Genomic DNA, 18118 nt, shown 5'->3' with positions numbered 1-18118 from the left:
GTAGAGTGTGACTTAGGTTTCTGATGGGTCACAGTTTTATGCTGAATGACGAGGGATCACTAAACAGTTGTTTCTTTCTCTGGTCTGCCTTGTGCAGTGGCATGCTCCCTAGAATGCAGCTCTTATCAGAGCCCTTGGTCCTACAAGCTACAGTAAGGACTCTGCAGCCTGGTGGCAAACTAGGAGAGAGAAGACTAGAACCGTTTCCTGTTTTTTGATCTGGCACTGTTAAAAGCGGACTTCATGTATTTTCAAGTATTCATATTTTTTATTAAAACAACTGTTTTTGTTTTCAATTGTCTAGGTCACTTTTACAAAGAGAAAGTTTGGATTAATGAAGAAAGCGTACGAGCTTAGTGTGCTCTGTGACTGTGAAATAGCGCTCATCATTTTCAACAGCTCTAACAAACTGTTTCAGTATGCCAGCACTGACATGGACAAAGTTCTTCTCAAGTATACGGAGTACAACGAGCCTCATGAAAGCAGAACCAACTCGGACATTGTTGAGGTAACACGTATATCTAGTAATGCTTGAGTTACACATGGCGTATTCCATTTAGTACCTTTAGCCCTTAGATTTGCTTTTCGTGTTCAGCAGTAAACCACTTATAGATAGATCTGTCTTGGGAATCATTTCTTAGAAGCAGGATCTAATTGCTGATGCTAGACATTTCATATTTATTCATACAAAATAAACTTGCTGGGTTTCCCGTATGCACCACAATTATCTTAACATTTGCTATATAATTAAGTATTTTGCATGAGTTTTAAAGCTAGTATTAGAAGGAATTAAGTTACTTTAAGACCATTTTAATATGTCTTAGTTATTTTATTATGGCAGTGACTACCTGCAATTTTAAACACAATTAAATGGAGGAAAAAGATAAATATCATTTTCTATTTTGTTAATACTGCATTTTATGATGGAAGAGGTGTTTTCTTTTTTTATTCAGCTGTCCATTTTTTACTTCTCAGCATTCTGCCAACTGATTAATGAAAATAAGGATAAGGACTTTTTTTAAATCTATTTGAAAATAGTATTTTAAAAAAAGAAAATAGTATTTTAAAACAAAACCTTTAAAATGGAGAACTAATTACACTTTCCCTTTCACTCTTTTCTGTTGCAATATGTAAAACATATCTTTCCCATGTAGCTTTCTTTAAATTAACTGTATATTTACTTTTTGTTAATTAATCCTTTTATAGAGAATGCATACAGATATCATAACAATCCATATTTCAATTAGGTCCAGCATAATTGTATATTTGCTACCACAGTCAATTTCCAAACATTTTCTTTCTTCTTGAACTCCTTGATATCAGCTCCCCCTTATCTCCTTCTCCCTCCCTCCTCTACACACATAACATACACCTTTACGCTTTCAGTGTGGCCCCCTTGTGAACAAACCCCAAGCAGTTCAGATTCGGTGCCAAGCGCTGCTCCCTGAGTCAGAAGTCTACAATCTTGATCCCTTCGTGGGATCACTTCGTGGCTTTGCTCTCATTGCTGGTCTGTTGCACTTCCTTCTTGGTTTGCCCCACTGTAGGCGGGTCATACAAACTGCTCTCCCTAAACCGTGTCTTCAGGGCTGTCCTCTGTAGCACTGTCACCTGGGGGGGGACATGATGTCGCAGGTTGAAGTCAGTCCCAGCAGCTCTCTCTGAACGCACTGCTTGGAGCAAGAACATTGCCCTCAGGATTGGTGCACTGAGGTGGTTTGCTCTTTCTCTCCCTTTCCTGTGGAGACATAAACAATACCCTTCTCTTGGGTGGATTAGTGCCCTGGTCCCCCATTTCTGCTTTTTTTTTTTTTTCCAGCACAGGTGCTATCAGCATTCTTTGGCTCATGCCAGACTATATGCCAGACTCATGAATTACGTGTTAAGTGCATTTTCTCTTGTGCCCATTCTGCTGTTTCAACTTACCTCAGTGGACTCATGCTGTACTTGACCTTTTGTGCTTGGCTAGTTTCACTCAGCATGATATCCTTCAACTCTTTCCACAAAATGGGTTGTTTTATCACTATTTTTAAAGGATGTGTAGTATTCCATTGTATGTATATACCAGAATTTTTTAATCCATTGATGGAACTTTAGGCTGTTTCTAACTTATTGTGATTGTCAACATTGGAGAGAAGATACCTGGTTGTGGTCTGTGTATTTCTTCTGGGTATATGCCCAGTAGTGGAATTGCTTGGTCGTAAAGTAACTCGATTTCCATCTGTTTTAGGTATGACCAGATCACTTTCCACAGTCGCTGTATGTAACTATAAGACCGTCAGCAGTGAATGAGTGTTTTTATCTCACCATAAGCTCTTCAACATTTGTTGCTTTTCTATTTTTAATTGTGGTATTTTTTTGTGGGTATTAGGTTGTGTTTATTTGCATTTCCTCCGAGATGGCTAATGATAAGGAATATTTTCTCATGTTTATTGGCCATTTGAGTTTCCTCCTTTGTGAAGCTTCTGCTCAAGGCTATTTATTGCCCACCTCCTCAGTGGGCTATTCATTTTTTTTCCTTTGGTGAGTTTACAGGATTCTGTAGATTTTAGTAATAAGCCCTTTGTCTGATATATAATTACGAACTGTCTTTTCCCAGTGTGTGGGCTCTCATTACTCTCTTGATAATGTCTTTTGTGTTTTCCTTTAGTATATCCTTCTTGTCTATTTTGTCTTCCTCTGGATGTGTATCCTTCCTTATTTCTGATAGTCCGTGTGCTCCCTGTGCAAAAGTTATTAACTTTGTCCATTTTCTCACTGATCCTGATGGTTTGGGGTTTTACCTCAAGGTATGTGTATGGAGTGACGTAAAGTTCTCGCTTCCTTCTTCTGCAGGTTGATACCCAGTTTTTCTAACACCAATTGTTAAAAAGGACATTCACTTCCCATTTGATATTTGGGGGGCATTTATCAAATATAAATCGACTGTCTACTGCTGTTTTTATTTCTGGAATTTCTGTTCTTATCTATTGGTCCAAGTATCTCTCATTATACTAGTACCATGCTGTTTTGACAACTGTGGCTGTATAATGTTTTGCAGCCAGGTAGTTCAAGCCTGCCTATTTTATTATTGGTCTGTAGATTTCTTTGCCAATTCTGGGCTGCTTTCCTTTCATATGAAGTTGTTAGTCAGATTTTCCATTTTCTTTGAAGAAAGATGCTGGTATTTGTTTTGGGATTGTATTGAACTTATATTGTGCCATAGTTAGAACTGACATTTTACAATGTTGGGTTTCTGGTCCACAAGCACGGGATATGCTTCCATTTGTGAAGGTCCCTTTTGGTTTCTTGTAATAATGTTTTGTAGTTTCTTGAACAGACCTTTTAGGGTTTGTTTGTTTTGTTTTTTTGCTAAGTATATCCCTAGATATTTTAATTTTTTGCTGTTGGGGGAAGAGTTCTGAATATATCTCTCATGTCGAGTTGTCTGATTGTAGTTTAGTTCTGGAACTTCCTTGTTGAACTTCTTTTCAACTCATCTGGGTCTACTGATCGCTTACGCATTATATAGTGCCTATCTTTATCTCTTGTCATATCCTGCACCTTGAGATTTATTTTGTCAGAGATTAGGATTGCTTCTCTTGCTTTTTCAAAATTGCCATTCGCTTGGAATGCTTTTTGCCAGCCTTTGATCCTCAGTTTTTTGTGGTTTTTTTTGGTGAGCTTGCAATGTATTTCTTACAGACAACAGATTGATGGGTTTTGTTTCCTAATCCAGTCTGCTAGCCTATGTCTTTCAATGGATAATTCAGACCATTGATGTTCAGAGTTATTTCCTCAGTCTGTGGATTCTTTGCTGTTATCATGTACCCTTTGTGTTAGGTGTTTTCCTACCTCCCTCCTTAGTAGTGTGTTGTGGATGTGCGTTCTTGCCTTCTTTTCACTGTTGAGTCAATAACTTCTTGGGCATCTCTTTTGGTGTGTTGACTTCTGGATAGTGTTATGCCATATGTTGGTCTCATGTTTGTGCTTTGTTGATGTTGGTCTTCTGTCCAAAATGAATTGGAAAGAATTTTTTGTAGTGCTAAGTTTTTTGTTTTTAAGAATTCTCTAAATTTTGCCTTGTCTGGGAAAACCCTTACCTCTATTTTTCACAGGATAGTTTGCCAGGATAGAGGATTCTTGGGTGACTGTTATTCTCCTTCAGCTTTCGCAAGATGCTGCTCCACGCTTTCCTCTTCTTCATAGTTTGTGCTCATAAGTCTAAGAATATTCTTATCTGATTACCTTTATAGGTGACTGCGTTTTTTTCTCTAGCTCTCCTTATGATTTTCTCCTGTTCTTCAAAGTTGGATAATTTGACTACTATATGTTTTGGTGTGTTCTTCTTGGAGTTCAGTCTCATTGGTGTCCTCTCTGCTTCCTCGATGATTGTCTGATTCTCCTTGATTAAATTGGGTTAGTTTTCTTCCAGGAATTCCCTCACTTAGGGGTTGTTGATGTGGGTTGTTGTCTGCATGTCATTTTGATGGGGCGTGGTGCCATTCTCCCTGTTGTCCAGGAACCCTGTGTTTACTCTCTTGGGACCTAGTAAAAATTATTCTAAGGACTACCTGGAGCCTTCTGTCCTGTGGGATCGAGCTGTCTCTCTATCTCACTGGAGTTTACTCACTTCTTAGAAAGCTGGAATTACCTATTTAGGGGGAAGCTCAGGTGGCCCTCTTATGCAGCATGGGCAAGCTGATTGCACGGGGTTCTTGCTGCTCTGCCAGGGAACTGTGGGGTACTGTGGCACCCAGGGTCCACGGAGCACCGTGGTGCCTAGGGTCTGCACAGCGCTTTGGCTCCTGGGGCCCACAGGGTGCTATAGCTCCCAGGATCCGAGAGGTGCTGTGTATATTTATTTCTATCTTTTTGTTTATATTAAGAAGCTTTCTCTTGTTTTTATTCAGGGAGGGGCTATTTTCTATTACTCATATACATGTATCCTTTGTCTTAGTGTTGAAATGCTAAAAAATTCATTTGAATAAGCTAGGCACTTCCTTGTAGAAAGTGCTCAAGATTATGTGATGACAATATAAAAGTAACTATTAAAGAGTTCTATTCTAATAATTGAGATTAAAACAGGAAAAGAAAAACTTTTATTATTTTATTGTGTAGAAATCTGATTTATTTGCTTCCACAGATTATGGTTATACTTCTAAGAATACATTTTAAATTTCACTGATATCTTTTCTTTTGAACCATGATTGACTTAGGTTGTTATTAAAAGAAATTCTGCTACTTGTATTTTATAAAGTTGCATTAGTTGGATTTTTGCTAAGTGATTTTATTGCTTTTTCATAATTTGTGAACGTTTGCAAATGAGCTGAGGCTTATTCCTATTGCCTTAGTTGTCCACAGTTCTATTTAAAGTAATCTGTGCTATGAACCCACCCTGAAATGTATATGATACTTTTGATTTTACATTTGTTGATCACTTCTTTTAATGATAGGAGACCTGGTAGTGTAATTGGTTAAGCTTTGTACTGCTAACTGAAAGGTTTGCAGTTCAAACCCATCAGCTGCTCTGCAGGGAAAAGATGAGAACGTCTGCTTCAGTAAAGATTGACCCCTCCACCCTGGGCAGCAGTTATGCTCTGCCTTGAGGGTTACTGTGAGTCAGAACCAGTTCCACAGCACTGGCTTTTCTATTAAACTGTATGATTAATGGCTTTAGTCATACCTTTTAAAGCAATTATTTTTATGTCATTCAAAACCTTAGCACTTTTGTGTAATATAAACTATATAAAGTAGACTTTCCCTGTTACATATCATAAATATATTTTCTTTTTAATTTTGTAAATTATGAATCATCATTAAGGTAAACTAAGAGATTTTGTAAATGAATTATTTGAAGTAGAGCATGTCACTGTTACGTTCTGTGTTTAAAATAACATCTTATTTTTAAAAGTTATTTATGCTTTTATTAAAAGTTTCACTGCATTAAGCCAGTGAGTTGACTTTACTAATAACAATAGGTGTTGTAGCTAATTTCATGATAGACAGAATCACCTCTTTAATCCTAACTACTATAGTTTTTAATTACAAAAGTTGTTCTTGTCCCCAGAGATTTAGAGTACCTCACACAATCTAAGATTACTTCCTAGTATTTTCAAACTACTCAGTCTTCATATCTCTTGTGGTCAACAAAGTATAAGGGAATAAATTCTGAATAATGTTGACAGTCTCCTGTATAAGTCTGTAAAAATGAAAGACATTTTAATAGCTCAGTTATTAGTTGAGAGTTTTTTCTCTTTAATCTCACTACTCATATATAAACTACATGATAATTTGCTAATATTCCCTTATATAAGTGAAATAGATAGAAGGGACATGAACTTTTAAGAAATTAGTGAATGGACAAATCATAAGGTTTAATTCGCCTTTCTAATATGTTAAAATCTTACTGGCTCACCCTTTATTTTAAGACAATGATTGTTAAACTTCTAAGATATTCTTTCATATATCTTTGTTACAACTACATCCTCACTAGTAGTGAGCACACATTTTTTCATTGTTTTTTTCCTGGACTGATAGTGGTTAGATTGATGTACCTGCAAAGGGTTGTTGTGAAGCACAACTAAGTTTATAAAATGACACTAATAATCAGAATGTTTATAGAGCTTCCAATGGACACAAAAGTGCTTTACAGATATTAAAAGTGCTTTATATATATCTCATTCATGGATATTTTTAAAGAACTGTTAGAAATATCATTTTCTTTTTATTTAATTTCTTTAAAAATTCTAACATTGGTGATCATCGGAAACAAGTTCTTTGATAGCCATTTGTTCACTTAACAAAAATGTTTGAGACTCTCCTTTTTGCCAGAACTCTGTAAAGTGATGTGATACTCACTCAAACATACTTGTCATCACATAAATTCCGACTCTTAGTGACCTATGTGAGGGCAGAACTTCCTGTCTGAATTTCTGAGACTGTGCATTGTTACAGGAGTAGGTAGCCTCATGGTCTTCCAACTGAGGGACTGGTGGTTTTGAACTACTGATCTTGTGGCTGTCAACCTAAGGCTTAACCCACTATGCCACCAGGGTTACTTGTTATTAACTACTAACTTGTTATTAACTTATTTTAACAATAAGTGTGTTCTTTATAACCTAATAATTTTGTAAACCATTCAGATACACTGCAGGTGTTTTTCTAACAAGTTAGTAATGACGTCCTGAATTCTTTAGCCATCTCATATAGCTGAGCACATAAAAGCAAATTGAGACATAAACAACTATACTTTAGATCTTTCTCTATGTAACAAGACTCACCGTAAAACTCATTTTGAAAACTTGGTGAATAATTTTCATAAAACAGTGACTTCACTTTACCCATTTCTTGTTACATATATTTTAGTCTTTCAGATCAATGGGACTTTACTCCCATCCCCCATATTACTAAAATATTTTTGATAATCTTGAGTCCATTAAAATGGAGCCCTCTATAAAAATAGCCATGTTATATCATATATATAAACTCTTATTTTATGAAGTGAAGAAGGATGCATAGACCCTAGCATAAGGATGTATGTTTTATATCTATAAAGTTAGATCTAGAATATTTTCTAGAAACAATATAAACGTCATATGGCATATTATAAGTAGTTGGTATTTGAATATTATGATTATAATAAAATCAAATAGTATTCAATTTTCAACAGAAATTAGAAATCAATCTAGGGAATATTATTTTATTTTTGCTTTTTCTGTTACATATTAATCTTGTTTTTAAACAATTTTCTTGAATTTTTTACCTTAAATTTTAATCAGTTAAAAAAATTTTTTTAATGTCAATTTTTAAAATTGCTTCTATATAATTTTTAAACCAACTTTACGTATTTAAGAAATACATTTAGATACTTTAAATTAAGATTGAAGTATTTTAAGGATATGTACTTTCTACTTCAAAAAGCCGAAAATAGAAACTTTCAGCTTTAGTAAATTAAAGGATCATTGTTAGATTATTCTTTATAAGAGACTTCACAACGGTATTTCTTTCAAATAGCAAATATCTCTTCAGTATTTACATGACTTCTTATTTTTAAATGTTTAGACACGCTTTTCAGGAATATTTCTTACCTAACAGGAGTTTATTTCATGTCAGTGAAATAGGAAAACTTCCACTAAGAATGGTATCAAAGGTGGTGGGCATTTGTTTGATCCTACAAAAATTATATTTATTTTAAATAGAATAAAATATTACAACCCCTAATTTTTTTAATGAATTAATATTTTAAAACTTGTGGACCGTGTTATGAAATTCTGTAAGAAAATTCTGTGTCCTAGGTATCACAGTTGAGATGAATATGACAAGTCTAGGCAGTTGCCATTATCTGTGCCATATGTATGTGTATAAATTGAATTTATACTAAGTAATAGCCTACGTGGAATGGAAGCATTGGTGCTGTGCATTGAAATACATTTATGCCAACAGACATGAAGTAAGGATTTTAGTAGCTGCTATATAATAAAAACCTGATATTAGTCTTATGTTCGTGTTTTTCATATTCTCCTTTTTGTGGGAATATTAAATACTTTGTACTCAGTGTTTTCTCACTATATCTATTACTTGGAGACATTGCAGAACATTCAGTAAATAGCTTGTTTGGAATTCAGACCATTATCTATTTAAGGATGTAAGTATAGGGACCATAATCATTGATATCTCTAGTTGAATCAGTCTTGTAGCTGTGCCCAAATAGAGGTATTTCCTTTTCCTTAGAAATACTACAGTACTTAAAAAGACAAAATTCTACTTCTATTATCTCATTTGATATTTACTTCGAAGTTAAGCTCTTTTAGATGTAGAAATTGAGACCTAGGTTAATTGACTTGCTTACAATCATGTAGTAATTTAGTGGAAGAATTGTGATAGAACTTGATACTCGATACTTATCCCTTCCCTTTGGTCCTCAATTACTGAATCCAGTGGTGCTCAGAAACGTTACACCATACAGAGCTACATAAGATGTTATCAGGGCTGTACAGAAAAACTCCACTTTTTGCTGTATACACTTCACTTTTGTGAAAGGCCTACATTTTTGCCCGTTTTTACTACACAAAAGAAATTCAAAAGGGAGTTCACTCTTACTACAATGATGACAAGTGAAAATAGCATTTGGCAATTTGTTGGCAGTGCATTGTTAACAGAAGTAAAGCACACCTCAAGCACCATGAATGATGTTGCCAGGTTCCTTCCCTGGGAACTACACTTTGTACCTCAACATCAAGCGGCCATAACTTTGAACTGTATCTATGAACAAAATATGTTAGTGTTATTTTTAAGTTTTATTTATTCATTTGTTATGACTTGGTAATATTTTGGGCCTGAGAACACTCAAATGCTCTTCCCATGTTAAGTTAATGGTAATCGCTTCATGGCAATTTGGCTCCTGAGAGATTTCATAGGAGTGTTCTACTTGGGATCATGGAAAACGGGTACAAGCTGTAGCACATGTAAGTTTTCCTCACATTCAACAGTGGACAGATTACATAGCTCCACCACATGGATTTTTTTTTTTCTTGGTGCCTTGATTTTTAGGCCTATTCCTGGTATTTATTTGGGGCACTGATTCAGATCATTTCATTACATGGACCACATCAGCTCTAGTTTCTTTAATATGGTATACCACTTATTTCAGCTATTAAATTTTACTAATTTATTAATTTAGCATCCTAGTTTTAAATAAGAGAATTCAGACCTACCAATTACAGAGTAAGACAAAAAGGTAAGAAATAATCGGAAAAGAATTAAGTATTAAGGGATTTCCAAGGGAAACTCTATATGGACTCATGGTGGCGAGTGGGTTACACATCATAAAGTCTGTGGTTCGAACTTACTATTCACTCTGAAGCCATTAATATATTTAAAGGGTTGGAAACCTGAAGGGTCAGCTCTTCCTTGTTTTATAGGGTCACTGCGAGTTAGAATCTATTAGATGGCAGTGGGCTTTCCTTTACGGTGTGGCAGGCTGTGCAGTATATACAGAGACTACAAGTTGGATACTGCAAAGCCAGACACAGCTTGAGAAGAGGGGGAATTTTTAAAAACAGTGAGAGAATGCACATAATGGAGGGTATTGAAAATAAAATGGGAGTGTTGAAAATAAATGTCTATGACAATTTTCATAAATAGTTTGAAGATCTAATTTTTCTTCAAATTATGTAGTAAATATTTCAGAACACATTTTAATATATAGAAATAAATGGTTAAATATTTTAATTGTTTTAGAGATGAGGTGGACTCCAAGTTTCTTTATAAGGAAAGTTCTTGCTTTTCTTTTTAAATGTTTTTGTGCACAGATAGAGTTGTGCCATCTGATAACAAGAAATGAGTCTAAGATGGAGCATTGCCATTTTAATAAAGGTATCTGAACCTTTCATAAAGGAGTCGCTACACTCATGTGGCTTCAGAACATGTGGCTATCACATTTATTGTGCCCCACTCACTACTGGTCAGTCAGCTGATTTCAACTCACGGGACAGAGTGAAACTTTTCCTGTGAGTTTCTGAGGCTGCACATCTTTATGGCAGCAGACAGTTACCACCTTTCTCCTCCAGAGGAACTGGTGCCTTCGGCTAGCTGACCCAGTGGTTAGCAGTCAAACACCTAACCCACTATGCCATCAGGGCTCCTTACTTGTTGTACAGTAACTCTTATTTCTGGCCCCCTTTTAAGATAACAATTTGGAACTGCCTGCTATTCAGTTCCTAATAAAGGTGAAATGAGACTTGGGGACAATTCCAAGTTCATGTAATTTGCACTGTTCAAATTTCATTCGATCAATTGACCTTAAGTATTTAGTGCAACACAAACTGCTTTAAATAAAGCCAGCATGAATTTTCTCTAACTCAGTCTGGCTAGCGCCACAGTAAATTGTCCTGATTTTTTTATGTGTGAGCTCTATATTCCAGAAACCAGAGTTAGGGGAAAACTGGTGCCACTTTTTTTGGAATCAGCAGGTCAATATATACCCAGAAATATGTCAACATTTGAAGCACCAAACTGTGTAGGCCACAGATTTACTAGTGAGGATAATTGCAGTAAGAATAATAGTTGACATTTATTGAATACCTGATTTGGCCTTATACCATTCAAAGGGTTTTCGTATTCTATTGAATTGTTATATTCATTTGATAATTGAGGAAATTGAGACAAAAAAATGGAAAGGAACTGAAGATTTGGAGCTACAGGAAAGAAGTAAAAGTATATGAGAAATAAAAATTAGGGAAGCCACAACATTAAATTACTAGATTTTAAAGTTATAATTATTTCATACAGTATTAGTGATGGAGAGAAAATCTGCTTTTAAAGTGTTAATATCCCTGCCTTCTTTCCAATTACAAAGGCATTTGGAAATAATCATTATCTCAAGGACAGAAGGACAGGGGATCAGTATAAGTTACATTTGTTAACTCATGAGTGGAACTAGCTGCTAGTAAAAGTGATCCTGGCAACATTAGTTCTTAGTAATTCCCAAAGTGTCATCCTCAGATTAAGGGCCTCAGTATTATCAGGAAACTGGTTTGAAATGCAAGTTACAGAAATGTCTTAAGACCTTACCTAATCAGAAACTTCTTGAATGGGTCCTAAGCAATCTTATATTAAATTGAACTAACTTAAGTGCAGTTGTAGTCATCCAATTTATAAACTATATCTTTCAGAATATCCCCTGGAATAATTTTAAGCAGTGATCAACCACAAATTTTAAATCGTATTCTTAATATAGTCCGGAAAAAAGGTGGGATGGAAACAGGAAACACAGGGAGGCAGTGGGATGAATGATGTATTGCAATGATGAGTTGAAGCAAAGTATGGTTGAACTGTTGACATGAAACTGATCAGCTTTCTAAACCTTCACCTAATTCAAAATAAATATAAATATTTAAGTATATATACCTAGATGGTGGATATGTTGAGAAACTATAGCTTCACATTTCGATACTTTTCTCTAATAAAATTTTCTATAATTTTGTTAAAATAATTAGTATTGTGTGAATCATAAATTAGAGAATTTATTTCTGCAAGGTTACTTTTCACATCTGTTCGATATGCTTATGAGAGAGCCATTGAATATATATTAGAGAATATGGGTTGGTGGTGGATGTCAGGTGAAGACCTGTTTATCAATAAAGATCAACTGATGATGATCTTATAAAATTGGAGGCGTGATTGATTATGCTTACTTAGGTCTTCTGTTAGTGTTGTAATATTCTCAAAGAGCCTTTTTAAAGCCAATAAATTTTTCTCCCCATTTTACAGAGGAGAAATGGAACCAGACAGGGAATGTTTAAGAGACCTGCCTCATGTTTTACAGGGCTCCAGTGGAGCAGCAGGGAAGGGGAAATAATGAGACTTCTGAAGACAAGACACAGCTTTCCTCCACCTCCAGCCCCTGCCTTGCTCTCTTAACCCTAACAGCTGAAGCCGCAGGGTGGTTTCCCAGGGTGAGGCTCACAATCCTCATGGCCCTCCTCCTCTTCCCACATGTCACGTGCCACACCCATTACTTCACACAGCGATCACTGTAGCTTTCACAGTTTCAGTGTTACTGTTTTTATTTGCTATATAGTTTAATATTATAGTTTATCATTCAGTTATTGGCTTTCATTTGTGTTCTTTTTATAAAGAAACATACTGCATCTGTTAATTGTGATTTTTAAAAATAATTGCCATGAGTTTAGATTTTTGCTTTCTCCATTAGAGATTGATGTTGGTATATAAATGAGCGTTCATAGAAGAGGGGGTTATACATATATACATATACCATCTTGAGATATAATTTACAGTTTTATAATGTTGTGATTATTAGTCAGGGATTGATTTAAAGCTTTACTCTTAACACCAGATAAATTGTTCTTTTTGCTCTGGAATGTCTTTTACTCATTGGTGAAGGTTTTGGATAGAGTTGAAGTAGGAGATGGATTAGAAAAAAACTGTTCCAGATCAAGGGAGGTTTATGTGGGAATTACGGAATTAGGCACCTTTTTTTTTTCCCTGCAGGGTTGAAATCAGCTGAGTAGAGCTGTAGCATAATACGTGGGTGGAAATAGCTAAGCTGTGAGAAATAAACCAGATCCTGAAGAATTTATGTAAGACCTCTGGGCTTTGTTCTGAAGCAGTGGTTCTCAACCTTTTTTATGCCGAGACCCTTTAATACAGTTCTTCATATTGTGGTGACCCCCTTCCCCCCAACATAAAATTATTTTCGTTGCTGCTTCATAACTGTACTTTTGCTACTGTTGTGAATCGGGCGACACCTGGGAAAGGGTCGTTCGACCTCCAAAAGGGTCGCTACCCACAGGTTGAGAACCGCTGTTCTAAAGGTTTGTGTAGACCTTGAAAAAACTTGGTAGAATAGCTGCCAGATTTTACTGAGTATCTTATGTTAGCCATGCTGTAAATTGTGGTAGAACTGCATGACCATTTCCCTCCCCCTTTCCTTTCTAATTGGATCTGAAGATAAGAAAGGAGAAAAATGGTACAAATATTGAATGTAATTAATTCTACATGTTTGTGTTTTTATTACCACTGATATTTATTGAACTATGTACCAAATATTGTACTGCACACTGGGAATATAGTGATGATTGGCCTTTTTTCTGACAAATTGATGACTTGGCCATTTTTATCCTTTCAGAGTTGGGGGTTTTGTATTTTTTTTCAGTTTTTTGTTTTTTAAAGTAATTTATATTTTTTATTATTCTCTTGGAATTTTTAATACAGGCATAATCTTCTCTTTGGAGGATTTTTCATACGCTTTTAAATATGTTAAATCTAAAGGTAGTTTGAAAATATATTGGTTTTCAAATGTTTAATGTTATATTTATTATAATAGGAAGTTATTTAGAAATGCAAATAAATACATTACAGAAGAAGTAAAAACATAACAGTTATTTTTTATTGTAAATACATTGGACAATTACATTTTCAAATATCCATTCCTTCCCATTTTTGCAAATCCAAAAGGTAAAAACAGAGCTATCTATATTTTTCTGTAGTTGCCCTTGCATCTTAATAAAATTTATCAGTAAATTTAATGATATTAATTTTCTCCTTCTCACCCTTCCTCATTTCTTGTGTGTGTGTGTGTGTGTGTGTGTGTGTGTGTGTGTGTGAGAGAGAGAGAGAGAGAATGGGGATCTTCAAGAGCTAATGCCTGTCTTAAACAGAAAAAACTAGAATGAGTCTAGTTTTTATGAATGAATGATTTAGGGTATATAATTAAGTACATTTATAAAATTTGAAGCTGTATAAAAAAAATGAGCGTGATAGTTGCTTTTCATAGGGATTTTATTCAGTCTGAAGCTAGTCCAAAGCCCAAATCATTTACATGCGTTAGTGGGGAAATAAAATTAGACTTGTGCATTTTAATAGAAGCATGAATAAATTACTCAAAGCTCACTGCCATTGAGTCTGTTCTGACGCATAGCAACCCTGTAGGAGAGAGTGGAGCTTCACTGCTGAGTTTCTGAGACTAACTCTTTATAGAAGTTGACCTGTGGGGTTGATGAGAGCTAGAGCTGCAAACTTGTAATTAGTATCTCAATGGGTAACTAACCATGTCAACAGAGCTCTTGATTTAATTAAGTTATCTAAAGTTATTTGAAAGGAATTATGGGCACTTGGAAAGTGGACACTGGGAAAATTAATTAACTCATAAATATTGTAGCTATATATATGAAATTGTTTAGGTAATATATTCTGCTGTATTAAATACTCTAATGTTTATTCAGCAAAGAAATGTATCTTTTCTTTTATTTGGAAAGTGACTTTTGCCTGTATTCTCCGAGATAATGCGTAATTGTCAACTCTCACATTTAGATACATATGGCAGCCAGCTCTTACCGCCTTATCTAGCTATATAGCAGCACATCACGACAATCCTAGACCAGTATACTCAGCTGTTAAGTTGATGGGAATTGTGACATTTTACCCTGTTGATGTTTGCTTAAGAAAAATCGTATTAGATGACAAAGGTGTTCTTATTTCAAATAGAGATGCTGTTCACATTCGGGGTTAAAAGTGGACTGGGTTTTTATTTGTTGTTTATCTTTTAAACAATTAATCTTGAGAACTAAGTGCAATGTAAAATAATAGCTACACAAAGAGAGAAAAAGGTTACAGAGCATGTTTAAAGCAACAAAGAAAGGAAAAACCTTTCAGAGCAAATTTAAAATGCCATTCTTATTCTCTAGTTTTATTCCTCTATTTATTTAATCAACAAATATTGCTGAACACTGACAAGGTTCTAGGATCTAACGGTCGAACAAAGACAAGGATAAAGATCGTGCTTCCTTGATCATTTATTTAGAGGGAGATAAGCAATTTTCAACCAGTAAATGCTTTAGACTGGAAAGTCCTGTAATCAAAATTAAATATATGGATAGGATTGATAACCAGTGGTTTGATAACCCACTGCCATTGAGTAGATTCTTATTCATGATGATACTAGAAAGGGCATCTGAAACTAAATTTTTATTGGAACAGACAGCTTCATTTTTCTCTTGCAGAGCTGCTGGTGAATTTGAATAACTAACCTTGCATCACGACCTGTTAGGTACTACCCAGTACCTAAATCACAGGGTCACCAGGGCTCATTAAGTAGTGTTGATAAGACTTGCTAATAATGGTTTGCATATCATGTAAGAGAAGAAAGGGTGTAAGAATGATTCCTAATTTTTGCTTGAGCCACTGAGTAAATATTGATGCCATTTTCTGTGATGAGCAAAGCTTGCTGAAAATTGTATGAATGGTCTCTCTAGGAGCAGACTGCCATGTCTTTCTTCTGTAGCGTGGGCTGGTGGGTTAGAACCACTGACCTTTCATTGAGCAGCCAAATGCTTAACCAACATGGCATCAGGGCTCCTTGTGCTTGTGAAGTAAACTCTGTATTTGACTGGCATTCCTATTGTTTTTAAAAAGAGTCACTCTCCATCCTTATATGAAAAGCTGTGTAATATGGACTTGTGGATTTTTGAAACTTAGCAATCGAAACATAGTTTAAAATCAAGGAAATAGCTTTATGATGCCCATTTTTATTTTATATTATGTAATATATATTATTTTATTTATGTGGTTCACACTTTTACAATTGAATTAATTTTTTTAACAATTGTTATTTTGAGATGCGAGATTTTCATATATTCTCTCCAAGAAAACAAACACACTCCCACCAAGTCAATTCCAGTTCTTAAAAACCCAATTGGAGAAGGTAGAAGTGCCTACCCCCCATGCTTTCAGAGACAGTAATTTTTTAGGGCCATAGAAAGCTTTGTCTTTTTCCCTGGAGCGGCGGCTGGCAATCTTGAATGACCTGTGGTTAGCATCCAGACACATATAACCACTGCACCTCTAGGGCTCATTCTATTGGACAGTAAGAAAGTGTCTTTTATGTGGATTAAGCCTCTGGTGAATCCACTCCACCCATAGAATAAGGTATGAATAGCCTTGCTGTCGTGCCAGGTGCATTGGAAAGTGGATTATTGCAGATGCAGTTAGGTTAAAATTTAACACCTTATCATTTGATCTCCCTTTCAACTATTTTAAATTTGTTGTGGTTTTTACTATTTTTTATTATTATTTGTTTCTTTTTTATTGAGGTTTTTCTGTTTTACTTTGTCATTGTTGGATTTTTTGGTTATGTTTTTCTGTCTATGAAATACAGTATAGAAAAAGCTATGGCCAGTAACTGGATTAATGATTTGGGGGAATGGAGAGCTAATATCAATGTGCATAAGAGTAGAGGAATTGTTCTAGAATTGATTGTTGTGATGATTACACAACTCTTTTAATATATTGATCTTTGAATTGTATATGTGAATTATATGCCAATAAAACTGTTTAAAAGTAAAAGTAAAACATGATTTTTTAGTTGGCTACTCAGATAGTTTATGAAAGGTGTGTGCTATCTATTAGCCTCTCATTCTATTATGTGATATTTTCTTTATTAGTAATTCAAAGGAAATACCTCCAATTGGTATTATACTTACAGCAACCAGTTATATATTAAGTGCCTTGTATATATCAGGTGTACGAAGTAAGCTGATACACAGTTTAGTAGGGAAGGAGAACAGTATTAAAGTAAACCTTGCAGGATTTGAGGAACAGGTTGCCTATGGTTGCAAGTAACAAGACCCGGCTGAAATTCTTTTGTTAGAAGGACCACTTCCTGTGTTCATTGTTATGTCATATAACAAACTTATCTAGCAGTGTGCTAGAGGGTGTTTTTTTGTTGGGTGCTGTTGAGTCTGATCTGACTCACGGTAACCCAATGGACAAGATGACACACTGCCCAGTCCTGTGTCAGCCTCACAATTGCTCTATTGTGTGTGTGTGTAAATAGTTTTATTGGCATTTAATTCATATATCTCACAGAGTTGTGTGTTCATTCATCACCACAACCAGTTTCAGAAAATTTTCTTCTTTCTCTAGTTCTTCATTTCTTCTCCAGCTCCTCTGCCAGCCCCATAAGATAGTTATTCATGCGGTTGCTGTTTCTATAGATTTACCTATCCCAGATTTCATATACAGAAAATCATATAAAACACAAACATGAAGCAACCAAAAAGCACCAACCACCACAAAACAAAGCAGAAAGAAACCTCAATGAAAAAGGAAGTGGAAATATTAAAAACTAAAGCAACTTTAAACTGGGTCAAAAGGGAGATCAGTGATAAACTTACAATTTCATTTAACTAAGTCTGCCCTGATAAACTTCATAATTCTCTTTGTCTGATAGTAAGGTTATTCACATTCCTGAACTGTGTTCAGAGGGAATTCACCCGAGACTTAATCCATGTGGGGACCCTGTAAAAGGATTTGGGGCTTACGCTACCATCCATCCACCACTTGTCTTGTCAGTTTGTTTTACTGTGGCGGTTTGTGTGTTGCTGTGAGACTAGAAGCTGTATCACCGGTATTTCTAATGCCAGCAGGTCACCTAAAGTAAACAGGTTTCAGTGGAGCCTCCAGACTGAGAACAGACTACAAAGAAGGAATAGGCTGTAACACTTCTGAGGAATTAACCAGGGAAAATCTTATGGATAGAATTGAGATATTGTCAGATATTAAAAACCTCATGAAAGCAGAACATTTTTGTAGATAGTGCCAACTGATGAGCCCCCCC

The 18118-nt window shown here is 35.4% G+C and overlaps 1 protein-coding gene across 5 annotated transcripts in view; it reads left to right on the top strand.

The window, feature by feature from the left end:
- Positions 1 to 18118, top strand: part of MEF2A (myocyte enhancer factor 2A) — a 110451-nt gene that overhangs the window by 40255 nt on the left and 52078 nt on the right. For all 5 annotated transcript variants that reach the window (XM_004709849.2, XM_030887370.2, XM_004709851.2 and 2 more), the window contains exon 3: positions 305 to 508. In XM_004709849.2, coding sequence (XP_004709906.1) covers positions 305 to 508 — 204 coding nt within the window. The remainder of the gene's footprint in view (positions 1 to 304; positions 509 to 18118) is intronic.

This window comes from Echinops telfairi, unplaced genomic scaffold (genome assembly GCF_000313985.2).
Source record: "Echinops telfairi isolate 266 unplaced genomic scaffold, ASM31398v2 ScPeMD7_7409;HRSCAF=8447, whole genome shotgun sequence".
In the NCBI taxonomy this organism is placed as follows: domain Eukaryota; kingdom Metazoa; phylum Chordata; class Mammalia; order Afrosoricida; family Tenrecidae; genus Echinops; species Echinops telfairi.
The sequence above is the reverse complement of the archived record's forward strand: the minus strand, read 5'-3'. Positions and strand labels throughout refer to the sequence as shown.